At 31.5% G+C, this 20,135-nt stretch overlaps 1 protein-coding gene across 1 annotated transcript in view; it reads right to left on the minus strand.

Moving 5' to 3' along the window:
* Positions 1–19,674, minus strand: part of LOC129005382 (chaoptin-like) — a 28,972-nt gene extending 9,298 nt beyond the window's left edge. Inside the window, exon 1 of the mRNA XM_054434251.1 lies at positions 19,612–19,674. Within this exon, the coding sequence (XP_054290226.1) occupies positions 19,612–19,674 (63 nt within the window). The remainder of the gene's footprint in view (positions 1–19,611) is intronic.
* Between the last annotated feature and the right edge of the window lie 461 nt (positions 19,675–20,135).

A 20,135-nucleotide genomic window follows, 5' to 3' on the forward strand; every position in this document is an offset into this window, starting at 1 on the left:
ATAATATGACGTTTATTTAATCTCCCAACAAAGCCAATAAAATCAGAATTCAGATTAAAGGAATAATGAATAATGGCGATTTAATCAGGATTATATTGGGATTCATTTATCAAACTCCATCCAAACTGATAAAACAAGTCATAAATCAGTAATTAGTTTAATATTCGTTTATTAATTTTACCGTTACAGTAACCAGGATAAATCTGGTGCTGGAATGCCAAATATTACTAAATTATTTGTTAAAGTTATCTTTAAACATGTTCACATAAATTAATACTAGTAACAGAATGGTCAGATTTTAAAGTATTTTTTACAATATTAATAGTTAGTTTCAAACGATAGAAGTTGGATTTTATCGAAAGATTTTTTTTAAGTATTTAAAGTAACTAATTTCGTTCAACACTAGTAGTATTTATTTACCACTGTCTACGTCTTCATATTATTGCTGGGCCTTAAAAAAGGGTTTTGTATTGATATGTTAACATACGAGTACATTCTAAACAGGTGTAAATGTCTTTCAGAGGAAAGGACAAAAAATATGCATTCAAATTATCTTTATCAAAATAAGGAAGACAGTTAAACACGATACGACTACGTTTACACATAAAATATTAACTAAACCATATGAATTGTATTCATCATCATACAATTATTTGTGTCACTCCGAAAAAAAATTATAACACCCAAACAAAAGTTATTGAATGGCAAAAACATTTCAACTATAAACATTATGTGTACAAATTTTAAATTGTAGAAAACTGTAAAATATTGTGGCCTAGATTATTATGATTAAATTTATATAATTTAGTTTCTTATTTTTTGTTTTCTTTTTAGGCTAAAACAACATGAAATGTCAAATATAATCGTACAAACAAAGCCAGCAGTGCAAAAGTGGTAGCAGACCTCATAGTCTCCCGGTACAAAGTTTTAAATTATTAGCAAAGTTGAAAGTGAAATGTGAGATAAGCAGTTTGTTCTTTGTGTAGAGTCGTTTTGAACATTTATACCCACCTTATGTACCTTACTCTGTTACAATTGAATAGTTTGAATATAATTTTGATGTAGAAGTTGAAAATATTGATTTAAGTCCATCATTGTTTACTTCCAAGATTCGTGCAACACAAAAGATCTTACATATTTATGTGGTATAGTAATATTATTTACTGTTAGACGTTATACATGATCTACAACAAGCTAATACAAAAGTAACATAAGTGAATAGAATCCTAAAGGAAAAATGTCCTAATTGATAAGTTTGTGTAGCTCTCTTGTTGGACATTTTCTCTCTGCTAGAGAATTTGAAGAAAGATTTTTGATTCTAAAAGTACCTTAAAAAATGGACTTCCATGCTTATAAACCAACGATTCTACAAAATAAACCTTAAAACCCGCAAACCCATGTGTAAAATAACTGTAATGTTTTAGGATCAAATTTGCTAGAAATTCCTTCTGTATATGTAGAGTCTGCTGAAAACGTGCTTCACGATGTACCACAAATACCATAAATCATAAAGGGTTTATGAAGATAAGTAGTTATGGTTATAACTGTACTAAACAAGATTTAGTCAACAACATTATCATGTAAGGTAAAAAAAAACGACTACTAGGCTATTATCAGATATATAAACATTATAAAATATCATCACTTCTCAGCTGCACTATAATGCAACAAAAATGTTTTGAACACCATATTTTTATATTTATGCAGTATTTATAATTTTATCTGTACCAAATCAAATGTAAAGAGAGTGTGAAAATGATAATGTTTACACATAATCTCATCCGAGTGGTAAATGTCGATATGAGATTACAGAAATAACATTTAAATATTGGTGTTATCTGTTTGGATTCATATGAAAAATTGCTTGATTCTAAATTCAGGTTGTGCAGAGTGGTCGACGATAAAGTTTACTAGATATAATTTTTGGAGTTTAAAATTAATATTTAAAGATTCATGTAAATTTTTTGTTTGTGAATTCCTAGTACAGAGTAAGATTAGGTATGTCCAAAATCAATTACCGGGCCAATGTAAGCGAAAAAAGGTCAATGTTTAGTGATTTAATTTGCTCTATGTTCACATAATTATTAAATTATTAAGTTAACTTGATTGAAATAAGTTTTGAAATGGAATAATTATACTCGTATGATAAATTTTTAAAATGGAATGTGAATAAGTACTCCTGACGCAGCAAACCTACAGTATTTAAACAAATAATATTTCCTATTAGGATTCATTTCATATTTAAATAACATTAGGTTTCGTGAGTACTTAGGTTTGCTGCTACAGGGAAGAGAAAGGTTTTTTTTTAGAATAATAGCTTAGTGTGCAATAAGAATCTAAACATTCTTTATTCTAATTGAATCAAATAATGCGTGAATTTCAAGGAACAGCTGATCGACATGTCACGCGACCTTGAAGCAGACACAACAATACAGTAGTTGCCGGCCCGACCAGACGTGTGCACGCACCACGACGGTGATTCATAATATTTGTATTGTTTTTTGTGTGTAAACATATACAATGTAAACGTGTGTCCAGTGATCAGTGTTTATTCATGAAGAATCTTAGAAGAGGATGCACCTGAAGATGTGGCAGTCGTCAAAACATGTGTATAACCTAACTCAAAAAGAAATCGCAAGGTAATTAAATTAAATTGCTTGCTTTTAAAAATGTATAAAAAAATGGAAGACCTTCCAACGAGGGTATAATATATTTTAATTGTTGGCGAAACGCATGGACTCACCCGTGGCAAAGTTTTAAGTTATTAGCAAAGTTGGAGGTGAAATTTGAGATAAGCTGTGGTTGCACTTTGTTAGTAGTTGTTCGTGCATTTAAATTTAGCTAGTATGTTTCTGCACTCGTCTCTATTAGGTTTTATTTAAAATTAATGTTTGACTTTGGCATTTTATCTACATAAGTAAATAAAGCTAGCATCAATATTCTAAACCGGGTCACGATCATAAACATTGTTATAAACCATTTCTGCTGACATTTTAGCAAACAACGGTGATAGTTTCAGTAATTTGGTTTCTTAAAACTATTAAAACATTAAAACCATGTTTTGCTACAGAATGATCTCTTACTACAAACCCTTACTCTATTTAGCTGAATTTATGAATTAATGAATACTTCGGCTATTCATTACTTTATCAAGCTGAATTTGTAAGGCTTCAATTGTCTTATTCAAAATATTACTAGCAAAGTTCACAACTAACACGACACGTATTCTCCTGAAAAATTTAACTTTCTCAAACGTAAATATATAAAGATCTAACTAAAATGTTGACTATGATTAAAATACCTGAATTTACCACTTAAACTTTCTGTTTAAACAAATATGTATAACGCATTTTATACTTTGTGTTTTGTGTCATTACACAAAAAATAATAGGGCTGCCCTTTAATATCCGTCCCACACTCATTCGAATGAAAAATATCGATGTATAAATTATTCGATATATCGATTATTTCATTCGGTTAGGTTAGGTTAACCTAACTAACCAAACTTGATATATCGAATGAAATAATCGATATATCGATCGATATATTCATTCGAATGAGTGAAGGACAGATTAGGTGCCGTTAAAGTTTTATTATTTTAATCTTTTGTCAAAACCCACCGCTCCACCAGGCTTATCTGTTCATACGTTACGATATTCATACCCTAAATCTCATGTGTTTGCAAGTTATAACGTGTTACACATGAATTGATGATAGAACTGACTTATATGAACATTTCAGCCAATTTTTTATCAAGTAAGTCATGACCGTAACTTTACTATTTTACCATTATTTAAATATATTAATGGCCAACACTTATGGTCTTGAGGTAAAGTTAGGACTTTAGTAGAATTTTCGTTAAGGCAAAGGTGTATAAGCACAGCCACCTCTAATACAAGGCCGCGACGTTCGAACTGGCAACGCCGCAATCACACTCCCTCTGCGTCCGTCTTCACACGCGCTAGGCTATGGACATCAATGAGAGTATTGCTGCTCTGTATCAATGAATGAAAGTATTTAAATAAGTAATAACATATTTTAGTAGATTTTAAGGTATGGTAAAATAGACAAAATTGTAATATAGGTTGTTTATTTAGTGAAAAATTGCAACATACCGCAATATGTCTAAAACTAAAAATATACAAACATAATGTTTTTGGTTACATTTATCGTATTGTAAGTACGATGAATGTGGAAATAGATGAACTTTAAATATTTCCTTTGTTAATTTGTTAATCTACACTATTATAATATAACAATCTCATGGTGTCTGTATATATGTGTGTTATTCAACATAGTAAAAACTATTAGACAGACTGTGCTTAAATTTTACAAAATAAAGCTACTATACCAAGAATGGTTATTCAGTAGGACTAAATTATTGCCACTTCAATATTTGTAGAGACTTTGGGATTTGTAGAGACTAACATCTAACAATTTGTTCAAATAAAATTAATTTTAAATTTTTAATAGGAATATTATGTTTTAGTCTGCCTGAGGAAACCATAAATTAGCGACAACAAAATTTGAAGTTTTCATTTTGAAGGCATACTGACTAAATAATTTATTTTCTTTGAATAATTACTATGAAAAACGTTTGCCATTTTGTAAACGATTTCAGAAGCTAGGCCTCCATATGGCTTTCCACAATATTAATAGAATTTTTTATCACATCAACATTCAGACTGGATTCGGAGACTATGATGCTTTTATTGTTAGATGGTGCAGTAGGTTACATATTTTTTACTAGTAGGCCTACTTAACAGAAACGCCGGCTTATTTCTTTGAAGTGGCATTTATTTAAGTTATTTTAATCACTTAACAACAGCATTTATCAATAAGATAGACAAATAAACAAGGAAATACTACGGCATTACTACCTAAAACTTGCTTCTCGCGTCTATATTTACACGAATCATTGTCTTATTCTTACATTTTTTTACAAATTTAATCTAAGCTCATATTCGTGAAAAATGTTTCACACAAAAACGAGGATATTTTTTAGATGTCTAATTTGATCGAAGAATAGCAGAAAGCAATTAATTGTTGCTTACGCGGTGGATCAAGTAGAATCTTAGAACACTGTATGTATTATTCATTTTTAATTGAGCTATTGTAATTATTCTTGCATCCAGGCACATCACATCTATCTGGCATGCTGTAGTAAGAAGTTTAATGTCATTACTAATGATTAAAGGTAGTAGAAACGCGATTATGTACGTAGAGTACGCGACTACTCCATTCAATGTAATGGTAAAACGACCGAACGCCAAGACACTGATGCGACGTTGCCGCTTTTCACTCGCCGCGGCCTTGTATTAGAGGTGGCTGTGGTATAAGACGTTTTACTTTAAGCCATAGTGATTTTAGTTAGTTACCTTAGAGAAAAAATAGTATTTAAGTTAGTATTCTATTATTGAAGTACATTATAGCTATTGGTATCCCAGTCGTACAGCAATAAAACCAATTTATACAGGCTAGTAAATATTTTAACTGTACATATTGACATGAACAGGTAATTTATATATTTTACTCGAATTAAATTTCACTTTAACATGTTGTATAATTTTAACAATATTTTCCCCCTCAGTAACTTAAAGAGCTCCCAATGTAAAACTAAAAGCCCAATGGCCAATGTGTAACTAAAAGAACATGAATTCATAAAATGTCCAGTATTAAAAAGCAACACGTATTAAAAAGAGAATTCCTTGTGTGGAGTCTTGAATTTAGATTCTCAGTATAATATTATTCAAAACCGTGTAATTCATATGCAGATGGGTTTGTTCAAGGAAACCCTTCTAGCGCTTTGAGATGCCTAGTTAAGACACAGTGGTAATGTTGGTAGTAAATAAGCTCTTCTTAGATCCAACATTTGTCTAGAAAATATGTTTATACTGTATTTTAAATAATTTATAAATAAAAATACTTTTTAAAAATGTCACGTTTTTAAACGCACTAAAAAGTATAAAATAATTTATAAAATTTTGAGAGAATAAATACTTGTAAGATTTAAAACGAAAAACGTGGGGTGCATGCTGATTTACAATTAACTTCACCCATTGAACTATTATGATGTATTGCATTTTTATTTATAAATTAGTATCTAGTTTTTAGTCTTTAATGTGTAAATATGTTAAACCTATTTTATATAGCCTCTTAATACATAACCAAAACCGAAAACCTTATTATCTGTAATAAGATGTTTTATTTTTACGTTGAAATGATTGTTTTATAATTTTAGAATATCTCGGGAGCAGAACCTGTACCTCTTTACCTCTACACTTCTGTACAAATTTAATTATTTACAGCTGACTTAAATTAATTTATATGTTTACATTCTTTTAAAATATAAACATGGAAAATTTTGAAGCCAAAGGGACGTAGCCCAAGGGAAATATGAAAATTAAATGATATAATATTGCATTGTCATCCATTTGTGAGCTATGTTTCAAGTTTCAAGTCTCTAGCTCGTCGGGAACATCGTTTAAAATTGATATCAAAATTTGTTGGAAAGCGAGCTAATAAAAACAAGCCCATGGGGCGTAGTCCAAGGGAAAATGAAAATTAAATGATATAATGTTGTATTGTCTTCCATTTGTAAGCCATGTTTCAAGTTTCAAGTCTCTAGCTCGTCGGGAAGTTAGTATAAAATTGATACTGTATTGTTCAGCTTGTGGGCTTCACTCACCTTAATTTGTTAATCCAGGACTCGTCAAATGTAACACAACGAAGACACAAACACACATACACGCACATAAAAATCGTCCTTGGATTAATTTACTCCGACGTTTCGCGGGACCAAGATAACGTCCCGCTTCCTCAGGGAATTAAAACTTTGTTTCTCTCGCGTACACGAGCTGAACGCCTAACCACGACTGCCGGATCAGCTGTTCCAGTAGAGGGGGGGAGGGCAGGGGGAGGATGACGGTGAGGATTAACGAACACGTTAAAAAGGTTAAAAATAAGGATAGGTATGGCTCGAGAATCTGTGAACATGTATTAGAGACAAAGCATACAGTAAAATGGGATTCCAGCAAAATTCTATACAAAGAACCGGATTGGAGGAAACGGAACATGGCAGAGTCGCTATTTATGGCTATTGAAGATGAGCCTCTATCACGACCATCGGTGGATGTTAGTACTGTTTATTTACCAATAATTAAAGAAGAACTAGAACAGCTGAGAGACAAGGCCAAGGATGTCAAAGGCTTATCTACAATAACCAGTACGTCCACCAACCCCCCTGCCCTCCCCCCCTCTACTGGAACAGCTGATCCGGCAGTCGTGGTTAGGCGTTCGGCTCGTGTACGCGAGAGAAACAAAGTTTTAATTCCCTGAGGAAGCGGGACGTTATCTTGGTCCCGCGAAACGTCGGAGTAAATTAATCCAAGGACGATTTTTATGTGCGTGTATGTGTGTTTGTGTCTTCGTTGTGTTACATTTGACGAGTCCTGGATTAACAAATTAAGGTGAGTGAAGCCCACAAGCTGAACAATACAGTATAATAAACCTCGCCTAAAAACATGTCTTTCAAAAATAGTATAAAATTGATTTTAAAATTTGTACCGGACAAGAAAGCGAGCTAATAAAAACGTTTTAAAATAGAAGTAATATTTGTTGTACAATCTCTGATTAATTATTTTCGTAGATAAAAATATGTTAATTATTAACAATGGGCTTAGGCAGGAATGTCGAAGTACTGTCAATTAATGTTTGGATGTTTTGTAAATATTTAAATGATTTGATTCTTCATTAAATTTTGGAAAATATGTTACTTTAAATAAATCTAGAAAGCAGCTTTATAACTTATTGGTATTTTTAATCGCACATTTTTCTTAATTATAATACACAAAAGGTCACATGTTTCTACGAAAAACTTCATTATGATACCTTTTATATTATGGTTGTAGACGAATTATTTAACATTCTAACAACCATTATACAAATGCAAACATGTGTCCTGCAAAGTTTCATTAAAATTTCACTTCAGTAGTTTTTAACAGGAATTTAATTAAAACCACACAATATGAAATACAAACGTTTATAAACAAAATATAAATAAAGTCTAAGCTTCGAAACTATATTCAATGCCCCTGAATTGTTTGGAGAGCGCATGGCTTCCAAAGCAAAGCATCCAAGTTATTAGCAAAGTTGAGGTGAAATGTGAGATAAGCTTTTGTTGGTCTTTGTCAGAAGTTGTTCATGCATTCAAATTCAGCTGGCACCTGTACCAAACATTTTGAGTTTTGCTTATTTGTAGAGAGTTTGTTTAGTTGATGCAGTATTTTGTTTAGTAGCTAGATAAATAATTTTGTTTGATACGGCTGAAACTAACTTTATATAAAGTGAAAAAAAAAACTATTTGTCTTGTAGTTGATAGCAAAATGTTGTTTTCAAACTCTTAAATTACTCACATAATTTTTGTTTTTTGAACCAATAGGCTATGTGTTAAGGCATGCTTCATGTGAAGCCTGAACCTCTCAAAATTAACAGCTTACAATTTGGCTATATTTTTAAAAATATTTAAATTCTCAATTTAATACAGATACTTAATACTTTTAAAACTGCAAAAAAGCAAAGCTAATTTATACGTTCTGCTACCAAAACATTTTACCATAAACCCTCTAAAAAAACACTTAATAATGTTTTCATCCATACATAATTTGACAAACATATGGCCTCATAAATTTGTATTATAGTTTTCTTAATTTTTTTAAACACCATTATTAGATATAAAGATTTCCGTAGAAATAACAACCATCACAATGTACTGCAGGAAAATATCAAGAACCTGAAATGAAGTAAATTTCCCAGGATATTTAATGATCGAGAGGCAACCCAGGTTTCACCTCATTGACCTTTCTATCTTTTGTCGTAAATTATCCTCACAACCTTCATTTTTTGGTTTTATAGGGTTAATTGTTACCAGAGCATGAACTATGGATACAATTGATGGTTACAAGAAATATTTTACAATTCCTGATTGTATTAATTATGTAATGAAGTAAACTGAACCATCAACAATGATTATTATTATATCATGTCAACAACATTACTAATATTTTATTGTAACTCAAATATTCAAAGATCCTTGCCAGATTCAGAAAATCCTAGGTTTAGGTTATAAAAGAACATTCCAGGGGAAATATACTCTTGAAACTTAGGACTGAGCTATACAACCAGGTTAGCTTTTAAGAACAATTTTAACCTCAGAGAGACTAGTGAAATTTGTCACTAAATGTGGAAACTTTATTCAATTTATGCAATTTATGCAATTTATTCAACCATTTTATACCAAGATCAACATAACAATATACCAACTCTATCCAAGACTAAAATAATTCATTTACATTCCAAACCAGCCCAAACTATCCTACCCACTTGAGAAAACGAGTTTGAAGCCACAAACAGAAACTGAAGCTTGAACTAAAGTATTTGTGTTCGTTTTAGCAGATCGCTTTTAAGCTCAAGCTATAATAATTTGTAATTTTAAAACCTTTTTTTTTATTTTATCGAGCAAATATTTAAAAATAAATATAAGTGTGGATCTATTGTTACAAGCATCTTCGAAGGAGGAAAATAGGTTTTCCTTATTGATAAGGTGGTGATGTGAATACCAAGAATACAGTTTTGTAAAAGACATCTTCGTTCAAAAGTACTACTAGGTATTTAAAAGAGAATTCTCTTGAAACATTTGTTATGTATGAAACAGGTGCAGCATTTAATCTTCCAACATCTATATAAATGTACATTAACGTTAAATGTATTGAAAATATTAATGTACCTATTTCATCCAAATTATCTTTTCTGTGTACTTCTATTGGAAAGACAACCAATCAACTAATAGTTATTTTTGTTTTTCCTCGGAAAGAGAAATTAAAAACTTATAATTTAACTGTGATATTTTTTAAGCTAGTGCGGTTTTTGATAATGCCCTGTAATTCTTTTAATAAGAATACCAAGTAAACCTTTGAATGGGATTTATTGTTGAAATAACAATAGTTGAGCCTGTTATATTATTTGTTTGATCAGTTGAAATATAACTTAAGGCCAAATGACGAAATAATATGTTTCCATCTATATTTACATAGCATTCCATTTGTATAGATAATGATATTAGTGTTAAATAATATTGAGCCAACACATCGACTGACGAAGCAGATAATTGGATTATTGTATTAAACAACATCAATATTGTCCATTCAAATGGATTCAAAACATTAACTACATTATAACATACGTTACACTAATATAATTTTCAAATGCATGCTGAGTAATTATTTTACTCAGCGAGAGTTTTCTTTGGCTCTCGTGGTAAACCTGGAACCAGGCTTTAATTTTTTGTTTTGATACCCCCCGAGACAAAAAAAATGGGGGTGTAAAATAAATTACAAAAAAACTTATGTCGTTGAAAAATCTGGTTTTAAATAAACATGTGAATCTTTTTTTTTTATAAAGGGAAAATTAGTTTATCACTTTCTGTAAAGAGAGTCTTCAAACATTCAGATGGTTCTTCTCGTCCAAGGACGAATCTATTTACCAAGGTAGATTATCTGCTTATGTACAACTTAATAATGCCTTAAACACCTGGTAATGACGTCATCACATTGGAAACAAGCTGTAGATTGGCGTGGTTTAATTCCGACACTCAAAAGAAAAACATAAATATGTAGTATAGAGTATAAAATTTTACCTAGTAATAAGAATGTCACTGATTCGGTCTTAACGAGTCAGTAACTATCTAATTGTTCAAAACTAGACCTAACGGTCTATAATCATGCGACATTGGTCCTGAAATACGGTCCTGAACAGTATTTCAAGACGCGATATGTCCTGAAAAGTAGTCCATTTGTTACTATTTGTTAAAAGATTTGGTCTGAAGGGGCAGAACTTCACAAGGTATCACATTCCATTCTACACTCATGTTAAACCTAAAATATAAATAGTTCTTCATATAATTGCAAAAATATGATAGTAATAAAACCCTCTATTACTCAATCAAAGATAAACGAGTATATTTTATCGAAGAATCAATTCTTTAAAAGTAAAGATAACAGATGACCTTGATCAAACGCAAGTAATCGTCTTGATTTTTGTTTGAGTTCTTTTATTATGTTCTTACAATAATATAATTTATATTTCAACGTATTTAAAAAGCAAAGAACAATATTTGCTCACTGTCAAGCGAAAGTTTGTGTGATGACCAGCACATGTTTGAACGATACTGATTCTAATTTTCAATCTCGTTAAGATCTCTTGAAATTATTAGAACGCTAGGTGTAAAAGTTTAGAAAAAAAAAAAAATAAGTATATTGTTGGATTTATCAGTTAAAGCCCCGACGCGAGGTAAATACCATATAATCCATGCTGTGAAATGATATGAAAAAGTGTTTGACAAAAAAGTAAAAGCGGATTTTACAAGTCAAACGAAGTTTTCACTGAGCCGGTCTTGCCGAATATAAAGGGTATATTTATTGCCATTTTGATATCAGGTTTATAACTTATAAACATAATTTCGAAAATTGCTGTTTATGATTTTTTTTATTGAATAACATCATTATTAACCGTCAACTATACTTATTTTAGCTGTAAATAGAAGTATGAACACAAAATAAAACTTCTAAATTTTATTAGGAATAAATAGCTTGAGATAAAATACTAATTAATATTAAGCCCTTTTTTAATATGTTAAATTTCATGGGTACTGTATACAAATTTCCACGTTTGATATGGTTAAGAATACAAAAAGTTCGTACTGGCTTTTTGGAAAGTTAATAACGTTTTATTTTAATAAAGAATAACATCTTTCATAAATTTAGTCAATGAGCTTTTTTTAAAATAGAATAGAGTGAAATAAAGTTAAAAAATACATGATTTATATTAGAATAAACAATAAATAAAAATGCTAAGAATCTAGTTTAAAGGCGTGTATTTTTGCAACTACTATATAAAATAGTTAACATTCCAAATATTTCCATATATAATTTAAAAGTTCAGTATTAATTAACAGTTTTGAAAAGTACTACGAGTTACTTTCTAATGGGTGTAGGTAACCCAAATTTTTTTTCCAGGTAGCACTTGCATTTCATATTGCTTGAAATAAGGTTTATGGGTAAGTATACTATAAGGCGAAAATTCAATCTATTGTAGCGAACTCTCTAGATAAAATAAAAAATAATATTTTAACCTAATTTTTTCAAATGACGTAATTTACAAATTATGAAAAAATTAACCCCCCTTAACTGATACAGTATTTTCATGTGCTGGAATATAGCATGTATAATTAAAACATCTCACTCTTGTGCAAAATATTGATATGACATTATAACTTATTTTATTACATGCATATACCTAGACCCTAAACATTAACACTCAAAAGGTTTTTAGAAGTAACAGCATTTGAACTTACTTGTGTTCAAAGTATTTCCAAAAATGCCACGACACGACACAAATCGAGAGAGGAGGTATTCCAGAGATGTGATCTCCTCGACGACCGACACACAACTGAAGCTATGGGAGTTGTCCCTCTACTACCCATACAATCCCCCTACATTTCCCTCCCTCCAAACCTCCCACACACCCTCTCCTCTCAACCGTACTGCCGCTCTTCCATTTCAACGCTTTGCAAACAAGAACACCTTTTTTTATTTTTCGATTTGAAAATATAAAAGGAAGGTTTGTGTTTGAATTTAAATGTTTAAATAAATCCCTAATCAAATACTGGAGGTATTGTAAATAGTATTTTTATTTTGAATTTTTTTAAAGTAGTTTACTGTTGTTTTATTTATTTTGTTCACCTTGGGGCCACGATGGATACCAAGGTCTGCAGTGAAGACCAGGTGAGGTCGGGGTCTTAGCCTGTATGTGTTATGTTAGGTGGGTGATCCAAACCCCAGACCAAAGTGGCATGTGGAGTCCCCTAGAGTACCATGACGATGCAGGGATCTAAGACCTCTGTCACACTACAGTAGCTAGCCACATCGCTGATGACGTCACTCTTTATAAATAGCTTTGTACTGGTGACGTCACCAGCTACAGGCGCAAGTGTATACACTGAATCAAATGTAATTCTGTTACACTACCGTGGCGTGGCTGAAAATGAGCGGGTCGGGTAGCTAAAACAGCCATGGGCGCGTTTGCTGTTCTTAACTATACAGTCGCTAGCCACCCGGGCCGTGGCTGCTCCAAACTGGGGAAGTTCTCTTTTTAACATTTAGTTGTAAGGCAGCCTGTTACACTATGGAGTCTGGTGACATGGCTAGCCACGCAGGTCGATGCGCTCGCAGCTAGATGCTGCGTGATATGGTTTCCCTCAAGAGCATCTATCGTCCTACTTCATCGTATCTGATGCAATTTAGTAATTCAAAAAAATTATGTTTTCGACATACAAAAATAGCTAAAAACTTTGGCTATTAACACTATTCGTCGAATATACTTTTTACTACTTTTCACTGAAATGACAACCATGCAAAGTAGGTATTTTAAGCCAAGTATGAATGGAGATGAGTGTAGGATGAGTGGTCTTGTAGTCTTGTTAGTGACTAAGGCCGACTTATTCCTTTGACACAGCTGTTAATTAATAGCCCATACAGCTAATGGCAACTAAGGGACCTACAATTTATAGTGGAATCTGAACCACATTTTTGCTTTGGTATATACGAATTGGTCTAATTTTCAGGATAGTACTGCGGATAGTCGTAGTACTCACTCGTGCGGACGTTAATCCACACCAGGGTGTATCGCATCCACAGTGCATGCCTATCCACAATTCGTAACCTCCTAGTATTTGGATTACAAGACGACGCCACCCATCCCGTACAAAGAAACATCTTTCTTTCAAGAACAGACATAATAGGATGATCGTGCACTTTTCTCTTCCTAATTCTTCTTCTCTTTAGCAGGAAAACTAGTAACAACATGTACTCACTGTTTCGTGGTATCTTTACAATTAGAAATATGAACTGCGTAGAGCAGACATACTAGGTGACCGGCGACGTGGTCAGCGGCCGTAAGGGGGGGGGGGGGTAAGTGTTGTACCAGATTCCCCTAGGACTACACGTGGACATATAGACAAGTACTACGGGGGTGGCGACTACTTGTGGAAGGCCACCACGTTGATCACTGCGGTGGAAGGGGCAGTGATCCTGTATAGATCTGGACCATGGAGACATCTTTGGGAAAACCTACTAACTAAATAACTATTGAGGTTTACAAAGTAACCAACCGATTTCCATACAGATACCGTAATGGTAAAAAATTACCTTATTGCATCAAATAAGATACAAAATTTGAGATATTTAAGTATAATTTACTGCTCGTGCAAAAATAATATAATTAAAGTATTTAATTATTGGAGTAAACGAAAATTAGGTAAACATAGTTTATACAGCCATAAATCAAAGAATGTTTGCAACGGTTATTTATAGGGAAAGCTATACTAAGACTAAGGCTGCCTAATTTGTCTTAATAATAGTAGATCCAACTTTGCTTTCATCCAAACAAGTTCGAGTAAGCTTCAGTCTTTTGAAACTTATCTCTTAGAGAAAGCTCCATCAGCTAAAATGTTTAACAGAATTTTTAGTTATACTTAATAGGTTCAATTATAAAACAAAAATAGTATGACAATTCAGAAAATATTATGTATTTTAACGGTTGATTCAGCGAATAATTTTCATAATCAATTATAGTTGTTTATTGTTACTAACCAGTACTGGATAAAGTCAGATAAAAAGATTTAATCAAATCATTTTAGCTTTGCAAAAGATACAGAAAGCACAGGATTCAGATACAAATGAGCATTATTTATATTTATAAAAACTTAAGGACAAGTATCTCCAAAGTGTTTAAATCGAACGTATTTCTCTTGCACTGTGATTCAATAAATACTACTTCTAATACAGTGAATCTTACATTTATTGCCATTTTGGCATGCTCAAAAAGTAATAAAACGTCTGTAACTTAGGTTAAAGATATAGATATTGATATTTTATCCTAGTTGTTACGCTATTACAGTATGATATTGTTTGTTAAGCCAATTTTTCGTTGAAAGACTGTTATTTCTCTCTATTCTTTGCCACTGTATCAGCATTCATACTTTCTCCTAATGGTTTGTTAACCACCTTTATAATGGATAAGTGGTGGGAGTAACTTAAATGTTTTATGGGCAAATCACAAATGTCAAAATACAATTTGAACAATCATTTTTAAGCAATTGAGGTACCGTTTTGCTAAGAGTTGACCAATTCTTTTATTTCATCTGTGCTCATAACCACAAAAGTAAGCATTATTCTACTCCTAATCATTCATTGAGCTTGCAGTCTAATTTATTGTTATTTTATAGTTTATAAACTGCTCTATTCCCTTCTCAAATTATTGTTCTCAAATGAATCCAACTTAATCAAATTGCGTCTGTGTAAAGGTTTTGATTAAAACAAAGTTTAAAACAATTTGAATGGTAAGTATAATTTAATATTATTTTGTCATACGGTTTCCAATGCTAAAATCTTGTAACAACAAACTAGGTTTGATTTACTTAGGAAACTAGTAGGTTGGTTTAGTTTTAGTTTTTGCATTAAACAACCCAATTCAAGATACCAACTTTACGAAAACAAATAATTATTAATTGATCAATTTTCGCGTTGAATAGGTATAAACTTAACCAAGATCTTGTTGATGGATTGCAAGTACGTTTGGTATATAAACACTTTGTAGTCATCTACATAGAGAAGATTAAGTCTTAAAATGAAATTGTATTAATAACTTTGATTATTCTTTAAAGTCTAGCCTAAGTATAAAATTATGTTTTCCTAATGATTATATGACTAATAAACGAAGCGAAGTATTCGTATGAATGGGCTAGGGAAGGTTATGGTTTCTGTGGACTTGAATTGCTTACAATTAGTACATTGCGGGAAGCTCTACTAGCAATTCGATTAAGAGCCCAGAGTCCCAACCCGATCTGCAGTTAACTCCTATTAGGCTACATGGGTTTTGATTCAAAATTTGACCTAGTTTGTTAATAGTATCACCTAACCACACGAGGGGAAGTATTAAAATCCGATTAAAACCCCTTCATTGTACGTATAAAATAAAAATGTATTTTAATTTAATTTTTCTAAAAAAATCTAACGTATAATAAGGATCTTGATACAAAAAAAAAAAAAAAATATTTTGATAGTTTGACTTTCAACTCAATCTTTCAAATCAATTTATATTTTCCTGTTGAACCCGATTTTTATCAAGTAAACGTATTTAAAGTAGCAGGTTTATTGTCAGGATCAAAACTAATTTAAAACAAAGGGAGTTTTAAAGAAAATGTCAAAGTTTTCTTGGAAAATTGAACGTTACACTCTTAAACAGGCAGAGCGTTTGTCTAAATTTAAGTATTTAGCCTTTTAACTTAGTCTTTTGCTGTAACTAATTTGGTTTGGAATTAAAGTTTTAATTACGAGATTCTTATGTAAAATGTTACATAGAAGCTCTAACTCTAGACAATGGTATGGGAGCTATTAATCGTAGTTCCTATAACAATTTAAATATTATAATTCATGTGTAAAAATACAGGTAAGAGTGTTCTTTTTTCGTCGAGTAAACCTCATAAAAAGTAATATCAGATTTCAGTTTAAAATTGATATTTTTGTCCACAAATGGGTTTATAGTTTTCCTTTCTCACATCAGGTTTATTTACATTTTGTAGGATAAGTCGGTTGCTAGTTATAAGATGAAAACAGGTGGCTAAAAAAATTCCAAATGAGAAGCAATGAATGTTTTTAATTGACAAATTGAAAAACCACTTCAAATAACTTGGGATTATGGAATTTCAAGAAATTATCATTATTATTATTTAAGGACTTTATTATTATTTAACTTTTTATTTAAGAACTTATTATTATTTCAACTCATCTTGTTGCATCCTAAAATCAAGAACCATACAAATATTTTCAGTAACATTGTTAGATATGTTCTTTAAACACCACCTAACTAGACCACACTGTTTAAAAGTCTTTTTATATTTACTACTACATTTATTACTGATACTTTTTCAAAGTTTACTCACTGTCAATATCTTTTGCTAAAAGTCCAAGATTATTATGTAGACAAATAATGATATTAGTAGGTAAACATAGAGCGGTAACAGTTAAACAAAAGTATATATTTAGTAAGAAAACATAAAACATCTTATTGCAATGGATAATATTATTTCCGTAATTGATTTATGCGATGTCAAGAGTACAAAGCTTGATTGAAATTCCTGTTACGTAGGTAGATAAGTTAGCCAGTAACCAGTATTTCAATCATGTACAAGACCTCCTCTATCATTTAAGCACAATCAAATTTCTTGGTCTAATAAAATTAGTTTAGGCTATGTTGACTAACACGTTCGCTTGTGTTGGAGTTGTTTAACTTGCTGTGTGCCGAAGACTTATCATTTCTAGTTCTTTGTGTGGTTATGTATACAAATAAATAAGTTGTTTTATTCGTAAAATCATTACACCATAAGAATATGTGTGATGTTTAGTTTGCTGACTTGCTGTTTGAAGAGGGCTTGTAATATTGACCAATTGTGCTACATAATAAAAAAATGCGTTGGTATTTTAATCTCTATACGATCTATGTAGTCATTTGCGTAAGCACGACAACAATAATGTATAGTAGATTATTTTCGTGATGTGTTTGCAGCTAAAGTTACATAAAATTCACGAATATTTTACATGTGTTCTACAATTGTTTGTAAATGTTTCCCGGCGTCTGCAAGCTTATCACAGAAAACGCAATTTCTAAAGATTACAAAAGTAGATTGTCACCATTAAACACTGAACCAATTTAGTACTGTGAGTCGGTGCTGTAGGGTTTATAGTACTGTTGTTAGACCTGGTATTAAAAGTAGAAAAATATAAAATAATAATGTGGATTGGGAATACCTTAAAGCTACTACAGCAGTTTATGACCATACAAAAAGAAACAGAAAGTATCGTAACTTAAATTAATCATAATTATTGGTAAATGTCTTCAAAGTTAAATTAGATCGGGGTGTTTCGAGCAGAGGCCAACCGCTAAGCCCGATTAAATACACCTACATTTTGCGGTTTGGCTAAAGTTCAGTTTAAGTCTGTTTTCCTCATTTTAACAAATCAATTCTTGTTACCTGAACCAATAACTGGGGCCCAATATGTAAAATTTGTATATTGAAGATGTAATTAGAAATGTAAACAAATATTAAATGATATGCTTGCCAATAAAAATGTCTTAAAATTGGTAATCATGATTATTAAATACTTTTTTGACAGAAAAACTAAATAATATCGTAGAACTGTGATTTATTGATCGTTGTTAAATCAATGAAATACGCTTTTGCACTGAATATTTCAAATTTTTCTATTATATATTTGTGTTAATTATTAAGTATTTAATTTAACAAGCTATTGGAATGAATTTTTAAAACATTTTCTCTGAAAGTACTAGCTAAAAATACTTTGGAAAAGGAGAATTTTTAAGATTAAATAATCCACTACACAATCCAAGCATTTATCAGGTAAAAATGTTGTGTGTAATTCAGGCCAAGATAATGTTAAATAGTGTTAGTCCAAGATCAAAGTAAAAGGTATCATCAAATATCTTATTTTTTACAAATATATTTGTAAAATGTGTACAAAATTGCTGAAAGAGATGTAGTAAATGTAGGGACTAGTTTAGTATTCATCCGCTGTCTCTGCTTTGTGCCAAGATAACAGCAGCAACCCTTGGTTTTGAATTACAACCCAATTTGCCATCCTTACACTCAAGAACTATGTGGTATTTGCATTTATGAATGTCAACTTATAATCTAGATGTAATAGGTTACAATAAACGTATCATTTGGTCATGGTTTAGACATGAATAAAAATGTAAATTAGTGAGGTAAATGCATGGGATAAGTTTTTATCTAAACGGTAACTTTCAATTTTACAAAACAGTACATTAATTTCTATATGAAGACGACAAGATAGCACAAAGCAAGCAAACAGTGGTGATAATAAGGCTGTACATTTGTAATGCAAACAGTAATATAAATAAAAGGAAAAGATCAAAGGACTCTACAAATGGACAATAGAATGCAGTTGTACGAGCAAAATGACACAACACGCAATAGGTAACAAGAATTATCTTTTTAAAATTAAAAACGTCACATAGGCATTGGTAGTAAAACATAGTCTACAATAATAATAACAAGGGCAAAAAACATGTCAGCCTAGCAATAACAAAAATGAAGGGTGTAATGTTAGACAATATGAACTTTGAGGCAGTAAATAATAGAAAATATAAATATTTAAATTAATATAACAAGAAATGTGAAATAACAACAATAGTGCTACGATAACTGAAAAGATGAGCATATTCTGAACAAAAACAAGAACTATAGACAACTTTCTGTTTTGTTTTCCTTACTATCTAGACGTTTGATTGTTTGCCTTATGCGACCTGTTAATCGCAACACCTAAGTGATAAACTTTGACAAAACATCACTAATGTATTTTTCCACTAAATGTATTATAATCCATTTTATTAATTCATAATCCCTGGAAACTTAATTAGTAATCAATTCCTGTTCACAGTTCTGGGTTAGAATATTACCGCAGCCTTCTCCGGCTTGTAGCAATAGGCAACTAACAGAGGTTTGGAGATCCTTCTCTTCATGCTCCCAACTTTCACCGAAGTCAAGTTATCTTCTACCTTTGGGTTAGTTCTAGAAATGTATCGTTTATCCTTTCATTATCCTTTGCTTTCACTCCGTTTTGAGAGGAGTTCCCTTGCTTTTTTTGACCGGCACTAGGGGGCCCTGAGAGGACCTGTCTTGTGCAGAAGGGGTTGATGTGAGCTTAAGATAATCTTTAAAATTCATCTTGAAAACGTACATTGAAACTGTAACCTTAAAACTTTGGAGCCAAATAACTGTACAGGAACTATTTATTTTTGACGAGTCAAGGTGCATCAAATGTTTGTACCAATATGTTGGCTAATTTGGTGCTTTGATAATTTTTTAAATATTTAAGCTGTCAACACGATTCTAGTATCTACTGTAGTTTTATCCCAAATGAGAGTAAATAAAAGAGCAATAAGAGTTGGTTTGTTCCTGGGGAACATTTAGTGTAGATGGT

This window comes from Macrosteles quadrilineatus, unplaced genomic scaffold, assembly GCF_028750875.1.
Source record: "Macrosteles quadrilineatus isolate MER2022 unplaced genomic scaffold, UCM_ALF_1.0 Scaffold_20__1_contigs__length_2534061, whole genome shotgun sequence".
NCBI classification, from domain to species: Eukaryota; Metazoa; Arthropoda; class Insecta; order Hemiptera; family Cicadellidae; genus Macrosteles; species Macrosteles quadrilineatus.